Raw genomic sequence first — 10,971 nt, forward strand, 5'->3', positions numbered from 1 at the left:
CCAAAGGCTTTCTTTGCAGGGTCTCTCCTTTTGCTTTAAGAAACAGGGGTACACGTGGATGTCCCTCCCCAGCATAAGCCTGGTGAGTTCTGTAGGAATGAGAGGGACCTGACCACTCCTGTATGCCTCAGTTAACTCTAATTCAGATCAATGTGTGTTTGAGAGAGAGATGGGAAGTAATAAGAACACCTTCCTGGTTTTTGGGGGCAAACTGACAGCTCATTGATACTTTTATAGTGGCGTAGCACTGGCAGGACAGTCTACAGCAGCAGGTCTTTAGGAAAAGTAGAACTAGGGGATGTTGCAGCAGAAGGTTCCTTCCCACACCTCCACAAGGCCAGTCTGAAGATAAGAACCAGTAGTTGGTGCTGCAATCAGCAAAGCATCACACAAAAAGGAACCTTCTGTCCCTACTAGTGTAAAAAGAGTTCAACCAGAGGGCACACCGAGACCCCTCCACAAAAAGGCTGAGTATGTGCAAAGAGGCAGAACTCTATGTTAATAACTTTAGGGAAAAGTATTGAATATGTATGTGCTATCCAGGAAAACCTTCACATATGTAACACAAATAATGCATATAAGCTGAAGATCTTTTGTGCCAGGCGTGCACATTAGGTGGAGAGATCCCCCGTGCATCCGACACTGTAATAAAGAATGCTTCTTAATGCCATGTTGATCTTAAGGAGTTTCATTTGAACTGGAGTTTGTCTGGTAACAGCAGGACAGGCTGCACCAGCAGTTCTTTTGGAAAAGGAGAACAAGGGGATCAAATGAGTCGTCCCCGTCCCAGTCCCCCCACCCCTCCCCAATATATGAAAGGAGCTCTTTCTTCGTGCTCAAGGCACCAGTGAGTCAGTGCCACTGATATAAAGGCAGCTTTGTGGGAGCCCTTTCTGGGCTTTCAGTCCCCAGCCCCTGCAGCACGTCACCATGCTGCAGCCCTCACCTGAGCAGCAGCAGCAGCATACACTCATTTCCCTGCTTGGCAACTGTGAGCTGCTGCTTTCCTCGCTCATCTGCTTGGCCAGCTCACCAGCTCAGGGGAACTGATGGGAGCAGTGAGCCAGCCACCACTGCAGACCCTTCCAGGCTTTCTTTGTGCCATGTCCACATGCACTTATGCTGGCCCAGAAGCATGCACGCAAGTTCACAAGCTGTGTTTGTTAGTCAGATTGCTGGCTAGTTCAGACTTGTTCTCAAAGGGTTTTAATAAGAATAAATGAAGTGTACGCTCTCTTGGTTTTCCTCCCTGTCACTCAATTTTTGCACACAAAATTGGTAAGCCAGCTGGGACACTCCTCAGTACAGGAGCAAAATCTCCACTTTGATCTTCCTTGCAGTAAAATAATTCTCATGTTGCTGCTTGACTGCAGGACTTATCTCTAAATGCATGATTTTGTTTCTGTGTGTCTGATGCTGGGATTTAGATTAAGATACCTCTGCTGTGAAACCCAACTTTTGAAAAGCTCCTCTAAATTCTTCCAGCTTTCTGAAAACAAGTGGCTGCCCTGATTCTTTTTCCTCTGGCAAAAACAATATCTTCACTCATTTAAATTAGGGAGTGTTCCAGAGGAGAAATGGCCTCCTGCCCATATTGCTAATGACTGTATATCTGTTACTGAACTTTTTTTACATGTCCCAAAGCACCGATGCCTGCCAGAAATCTTTGAAGATTGCAGGAAAAAGGATCTAATTGTCTTCACATGGCTAGTTTGCTAAAGCTGATAGAGCTGGTTGTGCAATGTGTGAGCACATGGACATACAAGTAGGATTCTCCCCAGACTGGCCAATGATCATAGAGTCATAGAATGGTTTGAGCTGGAAGGGACCCTTAAAAGTAATCTGATCCAACCTCCTGCAATGAGCAGAGACACCCACAGCTCCATCAGTGCTCACAGCCCTTACTTTGGGTGTCTGCAAGGATGGGTCACCTACCACCTCTCTGTGCAACCTGTGCCACTGTGATTGAAATTTGTGTCATCTTCTGATGGAAGATATTTGGCCAATGATACAGAATTAAGAACTGCATATTCCATCCATTCCACCTTTTGTAGATCTCAAAGATCTGACAGCATTTTTCAGGACAGATTGACACCACTGTTTGTTTTACATGTGGGGAAGTGAAGGCACAGAATCCATAAGCAAAATACCAGGCACAGAAGCCCAGTTTTCTGCTAGAATAGACTTCTCTTTAAAAAAAAAAACACAAGTCTTTATCACATGACAAGTTGCATTTGAAGGGTGGAGTTCCTCAATGGAAATAATCTCCAGATCCTTTTTCCTTTTGTCTCCTAGGTGTCGTCACGCTGCCATAGCGAGGTACTTTGGTGATGTCACTCCACCTTGCAATAAATGCTGTGATTACTGCAAGAACCCAGAGGCAGTGAAAAGGCAGCTGGAGGCACTGGAGCGCTGCAGCAACAACTGGAGTAAAACTTGCATTGGGCCCACAGGATCCTCGTGGGACAGCTACGACCCAGAGCTGTACGAAGGGGGAAGGAGAGGCTGCAGAGGTTTTAGCAGGTCTGTACTTGGTAGTTCAAACCCAGTTCTTAGGAGCTATCAGAGAGAAGAGAGCATCTCCCAGCTGCAGGACCAATCACTCCTATTTTCAGCACGTTTTGGTGTGATGGTAGTTTCCTGTAACTTCCTGGCAGCAGGAGCTGGAATTTCATTTTCCACACACTTTGGCAGCCCCGGATCAGATTCATATCCCAGAGAGCCAAAAGCTGTTTTGAGTGACCTAAGCATTGCCTTGCAGAAGGTAATTGGTTCAAGAGACTAGCCTGACATTTGTGAAAGGAGCAAACGGGTGCAGCTCTGTTTGGAGTCACAAGGTTCAGAATGTTTAAATTGAGAGCAGCATGACAGCAAAGTATGATATGATCCAGAACTCATTCTTGGCTTAGTGCTGCTGTCTTTGGGCAAGAAGACTGGGGCACCAGTGGCAGGACTTAGTCATCACTGTGGATATAATAGACTGCCAGCATCAAATTCTTTTGCTGATTGCTAGATTTTAGTGTTTCCATCAGGCTGACAGCAAAAAGAAGATGTGCAGTTGGAAACATGATTTATTCTGTAAAAAGCTTGGAAGTGTGGAGATGTTCTCCTTGTTCTTTGGCTGGGTTGCAGCCATTGTGCTGCTCTACCATGATGCACGTTTTCCTATTTGCATTGCCCATAAAAGTCTGCCAGGATGCACAGTGCTGTCAGCTGGCCTAGCCCTCTGCTTTTCCTTGAACAACTTCAGACTGCTGCCCTTGTTCTTCAGGCACTTCCAGCTGAGACAGACAAAACTGGTGTACTTGTGACCTAAGCCTGTGTTTGATCTCGGGACCTGAGAGGGCACTGCTGGGGAATGGATGCTACGCCCTTCCTGCCATCTAAGTTCCATCAGCAGTAATAACTCAGAGATGGGAGTACATGACCCAAAGCAGTAAATTCTCAGCCCTGTGGCAGATGATGTCAGAGCTTTTGAAATGGAGTCCTCCATTCTCAGAGCACTACTTATCTGTTCCTATTTCATGAAATTAATAAATCCCATGAACACTATGGCCCATGTTGTCAGATGGTAGTGAAACTAAAAGCTAAGAACAGCTCATTCAGAAAGGCTCTGAAATGCATCTTCTCTGTAAGCCCTGGGATGACCCAGGCCTGTGCCCCCATTAATGCTACATCTACAGAAATGTTTGTGCTTCTTGTTTTATCTCCTTGTCCAGGTATGATGAAGAGAGCAGTGGGAATGGAGATGAAGCTAATGAAGAGAGTCGGAAACGGGAGTGGGACAATTTCTACAAGAAGCAGATGAGCCTGCGCAGAGTGAGTTGGTGTAGCTTTGTAAGAGATTCACAGGTGGTTTGATATAGTCTTTATGCTGTGTGCTTGTCTTTATAGACATAAAGGCTTTCTGGCACTAAATGAAAGTAAATTATTGCATTGTGCTGTTGCTTGTTCTTTCTCTTTACTGATTACCTTTGCATTTATGACATTCTCCATATTCTGGGCCAATTTCATAATGTGAAGAAGTCCAGCTTGCCTCTCTGCAGTGCTTATCAAGAAGATCCTGTTGCCTTTAGCAACTCTGATAGGAGTAAAAACAGATTTCCTTATTCACTCTCTTGCATATTCCTATAGCAAAGACTAACTTTTGGTTTTGATTCTCATCCTTTGTCTCCTTTTCCCCATTTTGCTGCCTTTTCAGCACCTTTGTAACTTCAACATTATTTTTCCATGCTACAGGGGGATTAAAATTTGTCTTTCATGTTTCTAGACCTACACATGTGTTGCAGGAATGGAAATGTTTCACTGGTCCTTCTTTTTTTCTTCCAGGGCAAAGAACCAGAAAAAGAAGATTTTGTTCCCCCAAGTAAATATTTTTTATTTATAGTGGGTTCTCCTTGGGAAAAGGAAGCCTTGTATTTTGCAGCTGCATGTAATTTATGTAGCATCAGCACTGGGGGTATCAATCCCTAGGCACAGGGGTTGGGCTTTTGGCTGTGAAAGCTTGGCTGGAGGAGGAGAATCAGAGTTCAGCTTTGGTTGGGGTGAAGATATGGAATGCATCTTTCCGAACTTTCCTAAAAGAGACAAAAAGAAGGCGTGTTGTCTAAACTGACCTTTCAGGCTATTTGTACAGTATTTATGTAACAGTATTTAATTTTACTACCTGGCAACTTTTGAAAAATTTTGCCATTTGTATCTGTACCTGTATCTAGCGACACAAGTCTTACACTACTGTCAATGAGTACCTGTGGTTCATGGTTCATGTTGCTCTGTTCAGCTTCTTTATTTTTGGTTGTTTTTTTTTCCTAAGAGCTGGGGTGTCTTGAGCAGGGGTGACTAGTGGTTCTTGGCATCACTGTTTAGGAAGGAACAGGCCAAGCAGTGCTGAATTGGCACCCTCCTTGTGAGAGCTGTGGTATTCTTCCTCAGCTCCAGTCCTCCTACAATGCCTTTTCTAAATGTCTCTTGTTGGCAGGTGCAGATTGCCCCTTGAAGGATGCCTTCAGCAGAAGAATCTCTAAGCTCACAGTGAAGGTAAGAAAGGCTGTTTAACATTCGGTCTTGCTGATTTGCAAAGGAGAACAAAGATTTTGCCTTCCCTGTTCTTAACTCCTTCAGGGATAGAAGTCCTAGGGGCACTGTGATTTCTGTACAGCATGTCTGAGAATCCTGTGTTTCCTAGGGACGGGAACACTGCTTGAAGATACTGGAAGAAGCTTTGAGTGCCAATCAAGAGGTTCCAACAGCAATAGGAAAATGGTACGAGATGAAAGAAAAGGGATAGTGTTCTGAGTCCTTTACACTGAGCTTACTCTTCCCCAAGCAACATTACTGCTCTCAGGGAATGCCTTTTTATTTGATCTAAGGATGTAGCTTCATTTAACAGCATCCTTTATAAGGATTCCTATGTCTGATTCTGCTAAATCAGCCTGATCACAATTCCTCCTTGTCCCACAAGATGGGGATAGTGTACTTCAAAACAGAACATCTAAACAGGACTTCAATTTAAATCTGTTTTCACCTCCTTTTCCATTCCCCACCAAGTCACTACTGCATCACTTAAGACTTAAAGCATCAGAGGTAGAAAACTTTGTACTGTCAGGGAGATGCTTAAGCATTAGTGTTCCCTTTGCAGATGTAGAAGTGTGTCTTGCCAGAAATCACCCCAGCCTGTGTTACAGGTCAGACCCTCATGCCTGTGCGGTGGAGCTGGAGTATGAAGCTTTCAGAACCAGTAAAATGGCTAACTCATACAAGGCATCTGTGCTAAAGAAGGTAGGGCCCGACATCTGCTGTTGCTTGCCCTTGCCTCTTAATGTGGTGTGGCCTCAGCTCAAAGTGAAATAGGGTAGTGTTTGTGTAGGAGAGGTGAAGGAGAAACTCCTCTTTTCCTTGAATGTCCTCCAGATCTCTCTTCTTGGTTTTGTTTCCAGGAGAACCCAGAACTATGTTGGTTTTGTATCCTTATTGCTGCAGCCTATGAGTTGACAGACCTCAGAAACCTATTTATCAGTGCAACCTTATCCAGTTATCCTCTAGGTCTAGCAATAGAGGGAATGGGAAATTCTTCAGACTGTTACTGACAAGAGAGAAGCCTTAGTTTAGGTTAGCTGTTTGCTGTAAGTCTCTGAGGATGTTCCTGTTCTTTCTGGCCACTAGGAGTTTGTTTCTATTCTCTTTTTTTTTTTTTTTTCAGGTAGCAGAGATCAACAAAGCATCAAAAGAAGGAGAGTTGTTCTCAGTCTTTGGGTCAGGAACTGGAGGCAGCAGCAGCTCGGGAACAAAATCTGAGTCTCCAGCAGAGGAGGATTTCCTCCCTGCATCCCAAGTTTACTCGGTGAGTGAGCACAGATGGGATAGATGAGATATGGCTTATCTACCTGCTTTTTCATGATTATTTTAGTTTTTTTTATGGCCACAGGTATATACTCAAACTGGAATTGCTTTCTCTATCCACCTTTTGTTTTTGGGGTAAGAACAACTAGTCATGCTGGTTCCTATTAGAGAACCTATGTGCAGGCTGTACAATAAATAGCTTTTTCCGATCTTATTCTAACCAAAGATGCAGTTTGTTTCCTTACTGTGGAACTATGACTTCAGTCTAATCTATTTCCCCGATGTCTCAGTTGATGGTCATGATCATGAGTCAATTTTAGAGTCATCCTCAGCTTACAGCTGTACGCAGTGCAGTGTATTGTATTCATAAGCTTGTCTCCTTTCAGAGTTCTGCACACAGAACACAAAAGTCATAAATATCTTCTCCTTCCTTTCTCCTTAGTTCAAACCCAAGCGTGTGGGAGCTGGCTTTCCAAAGAAGTCCGGTTTGTTCCAGACAGCTTCAGAACTGCTGAAGATCCAGGAAGATAGTGATACAAAACCTGTCAAAAAAGAAGATTGTCCAAATAAACAAGACAACAGCAACTGCAATCTGGAACTGGACACAAAATCCACTGTTTTCCAGAAAAAAAAACGAGCAACCAAAGCAGTGTGTGAGAGTGCTGAGGTAGTAGTCGTTCTTCCTGAGAAGAAGGAACAGCAAACCAGTCCAGACACAAAAGCTGCCCTTGGGGATAGCCCTATTAAGAGGACCAAACCCAGCAAAAAGCAGCAAATGCTGGCAGAAGCGGCTAAAAAAGAATCACAGGATATTTCCAAGTTCTTCTCCCTTTCCAAAGGTGGGTCTAAAGCCAAAAGTTGCAGCTCAACAGAGGATGTCAGCTTTACTGCAAGCACACTACCTCAGGTTTCTTCTCAAAGCATATGTAAAGAGAAATCAATACCTCAGGAAAACAAAGATGCCTCTGGAGAAGATGTGACAGGACAGTCCCAGGGGGAGAATGAGGAGCTGGGAGAGACAGAAGGAACATTGACTGAGAGGGAGGAGGACTGTAAGACCCAGCAGGCTGCTGAATCTAAACTCCTTCAGGAAGAACTTGATGTATCAAGGTAAAATCTCCACCTCTCTCCTCTCTGTGTTGCCCTCTTAGTTAGCTGCAGGGCCCTGCCAGATTTGTCTTGGAAATTGGGAATCCATACTAGATATATAGGCTGGTGAGGGAACTTCCTGCTTTACCATGAAGAATCTCATGGCCACTGAAAATTGTCCTTCTTTCCACTCTTTCCATTAGTGTTGCCGAAAGTGTCACAGAAACTGAACAAGCTGTTGGTGGGGAAGGTCAGAGTGGGAAGCGACAAGGATCAGATGAGGTAAGACTTTATTGTATGCTGATTTTGACTATTTCTGCTCACCTTGTGCCAAAGTTCTCACTTGGAGTGATGTTCCTGGTCTGATCTTCACCTAGCATTATTTACCTGGAATGGCCCAGCTACAGTTACAGAAGAGAGGAAAACCGTTGATAAGCTGCCTATTGGTGTCACCCTGCTGCCCCCAGAACCAATGCCAGCAGTTCAGACTGCAGTGGAAAGCTTCTGCTCCATTCTGCTTTGTTTCATCTTTTCTGTGACTGTACCTTTTGCTGATAACTTGCCTGGAATGAAACTCTCCACCCTTTCTAGATCTGTAACTAACTATATTTAGAAAGTTGCTTTGTCAAGTTTTGGGAACAACCACATCTCAGTGGCCCATGGGACTACTCAGAAGTGAATCATGCACACAGCCTTTCTTGACAGTCGGTTTCTGCTTCTTGTTTTGGCATCCAGGACTGCCTAGGAGCTTTCTGTAATGAACAGTGCTGTTTTCTTCTTGCTTTTTTGTTGTTGAACAGGGCTGTGGCACTTCTGAAGAGGCTGATTCTTCCTGAGGGATGTAATCTCAGCAAACATCCCAGGGAATCTTTTCCTGCCAGCCTTTCTTGTATGAAACAGGGTCTTGCAATTAACTGCCTTAATAAGAGCACAAAGAAATAGGTAGTAGCCTTAAAGGGTGTTTTCAAAGCCAGTCTAAGAAAGTATATTATGTCTGCAGAGCTTGATGTCCCCAAGAAGGAGTTGCATAGACTCCTTGCATGGTATTCACATAGGAAGAGCCTGCAGGATGCTGCAAAGATTCATTTTCTCAGAATACTGATGCAGGAATTTAGTGACTTTGGTTTTCTCCTGTCCCATCTCCAGGATACAGAAAGTCCTGCAACAAAGCGGCTGCGGACAGCAGCAAAATCTTCTATTCTGTCCCAGCCAGAAAGCAAAAGCGTGGGTCTGACAAAGAAGAAGGTGACTTTTGATCCAAACTTACTGCAGAGTGATAAAGAAGGAGCCAGCAAGGCTATACAGCCTGTGACCAAAAGCGTGTCCCTCAAAGAGACAGCAGACATCGTTGTTAAATATTTGACCCCGTTCTACAAGGGTGGCAAATTTGCTTCCAAGGTAGGTACAGCTCAACAACTTCTGTAGCAGAAGGAGACTGTATCTCCCTAGTGATCTGGGACTCTGAGGAGGGAAATATGATAATGGTACTACGTTTCAATTCCAGATCATGTCTTTGTGTGTGCTCTTTTGGTGGCTAGGTGCAGCAATTCCTCTCTTGCAAGAAAGGATTTGTGTGTAATTTAAAGTGGTATCTTGTCAGTTCTGCACTTGTTATTGCTCATGTTTTCATACTAAACATTAGCAAGATTTTAGGAACTCCTGCTATGGAGTGGCAGCAGATGAAGTTGAGTTTTGGTCTGGTTTACATGATGTATTCTACAAGGCAGCATGTGTGTGCATGTGCTCCTCCAGCACCACAGGGTCAGGTGAGTTTGCAGGCTTGTAGCAGTCCTGTAGTATACATCAGTATAAGTCTGTGGATGCTTTGTGCTACAGCCTAGTCTATGCTAAGGGCAGAACAAATGCAGAAATAAGTCTGGTGAAATTATTAATGTCTCCTTTCTGCTCTTTATCCTCCCCATCCCTGCAGGACCTGTTTAAGGGCTTTGCTCGGCACCTGTCTCACTTACTGACTGAAGATCAGAATCCTGCTCGCAAGACCGGTGAGTTGGCAGCTGTTGAGACCACAGCTAAGGTTTATTTGGATGCTCAATGAAGTGATGTCTGCAACAGGGGCACATGTCTAAGTATCATGTCAAAGGGGGTGCTTCTTCTCTTGCAGTGAAGGAAGAAGCACAGAGACTCATTAAGGAGTTTTTCAAAACGCGAGTCAGATGTGAGAGTGAAACAGACTGGCAGGAGCTGCACTGCTTGGAGGGATGATCGTTGCATCTTGCTGGCCCTCTTCCTTCTTCCAGCAGTGGGACCAGGCGATGTTGAGGAATTTAGCCATGGAGCATTTCAAGAAAATGCAGAAGTGAGTCTTTTTCCCACTGCATTTTTGCTCTCTTCTATCTACAGTGTCACCTTAGCAACACGCATTTCCAGGAAACCAGTTTCTGTGAATTTAGGGAGTGTTTCTCCAAAAACCAGGGAACTAAGGCCCTACAGTACCTCTTGCCAAGAGGCACAATGTCTCCTTCTCCTGTGTAGGTTAGAGGCTGCTGCCTCAGATGTTTTGCAGTGCCTCCAACCAGCGTTCCCTGCAGCAGTATGGGATGGTATTAAGCTTTCCAGCCGGGACTGTGTTTTGGATGGCTCCTCTCCTTGCTCCCCCATCTCTTAGTCCTTATTTAAGTGTTACCAATAGAAGCCTTATGCTACAAACGAGTTCACGTGCTTTTTCTCAGGGCTGCTAATGCTGAACTTGGTGGTTGAGTTCTGGATGGAACGTTTTTCCTTGGAAGGCAGCAAGGGAGTGTTTTGTTTTTACCCTGCAGGCAATGCTGACTTTCTGAAGGTATAGAAATTCAGATTTTTTTTTTGTTTGTTTTAATCCTAAGTTAATTTCTTTTTAACAGTGTCTAGTTCTGCCTGCCCTTTAAACTTCAGTGGTGTTGATCTCTCAGTGTTAACCTCTCCAGCAGTGGCATTAAGGTTGCCAATGCTTTTCCAGCATTTGCTTGTAATCCCTAAAGCCATATCTGTTCCCTGTGCCTCGCCCACAGCCCGCAGTACAGAGGGCAATGCTGCTGTTACTACTGGTTAATGTACTGCTGTGGCTCTCAGGTTGACACTGTGGTGCCTCTGCTGCTATATTTATATAAAGACCTGAACTGTAGGGTATCAGTGGGCTTGAAATAACCTGATGTCCTAGCACAAGTTCTTTCTGTTGGGTTTTAGTTGGGTTCTGCTTTTTTTCCATGCTTACAGAGGCTGGTGGCCTCAGGCACTAGTACTGCTAGAGAAATCTGCAGCCTGAGAAGCCATGAAACAGACTTTTGAATCACTGTACTCAACGGATTATTATTTTTATGTGCTGAAGGGTATGTGCGGAACTAACAATAAAACAATGTTCTAGCAGCTGTGGACTTCTCTTGAAAGATTTTTTTGACTTATCGTATCTCAGGTACATTAAGATTGTGAACTTAGATGTAGAAACTCTGTCTGAACAGGCAACTGATGAATGAAGGTGAGGTATGGGATGGGTGGGAAGTGTGTAGCAGCAGACACCTCCTGCCCTGGTAGCTGCAGGATACTTCA

The 10,971-nt window shown here is 44.3% G+C and overlaps 1 protein-coding gene across 3 annotated transcripts in view; it reads left to right on the forward strand.

Annotated features, from left to right (window-relative positions):
- RECQL5 (RecQ like helicase 5) overlaps positions 1–10,775 on the forward strand; it is a 36,538-nt gene extending 25,763 nt beyond the window's left edge. For 2 of the 3 annotated variants that reach the window (XM_031599020.2, XM_031599022.2), the window contains exons 9-20: positions 2,296–2,523; positions 3,720–3,819; positions 4,330–4,366; positions 4,979–5,037; positions 5,186–5,262; positions 5,685–5,778; positions 6,200–6,340; positions 6,782–7,449; positions 7,632–7,710; positions 8,575–8,826; positions 9,359–9,431; positions 9,551–10,775. In XM_031599020.2, coding sequence (XP_031454880.2) covers positions 2,296–2,523; positions 3,720–3,819; positions 4,330–4,366; positions 4,979–5,037; positions 5,186–5,262; positions 5,685–5,778; positions 6,200–6,340; positions 6,782–7,449; positions 7,632–7,710; positions 8,575–8,826; positions 9,359–9,431; positions 9,551–9,651 — 1,909 coding nt within the window. In that variant the 3' untranslated portion in view covers positions 9,652–10,775. The remainder of the gene's footprint in view (positions 1–2,295; positions 2,524–3,719; positions 3,820–4,329; positions 4,367–4,978; positions 5,038–5,185; positions 5,263–5,684; positions 5,779–6,199; positions 6,341–6,781; positions 7,450–7,631; positions 7,711–8,574; positions 8,827–9,358; positions 9,432–9,550) is intronic. The other variant, XR_004167717.2, reaches the window with a different exon arrangement.
- The last annotated feature ends 196 nt before the right edge of the window (positions 10,776–10,971 follow it).

This window comes from Phasianus colchicus, chromosome 20 (genome assembly GCF_987193195.1).
Source record: "Phasianus colchicus chromosome 20, bPhaCol1.hap1.1, whole genome shotgun sequence".
Lineage (NCBI taxonomy): Eukaryota > Metazoa > Chordata > Aves > Galliformes > Phasianidae > Phasianus > Phasianus colchicus.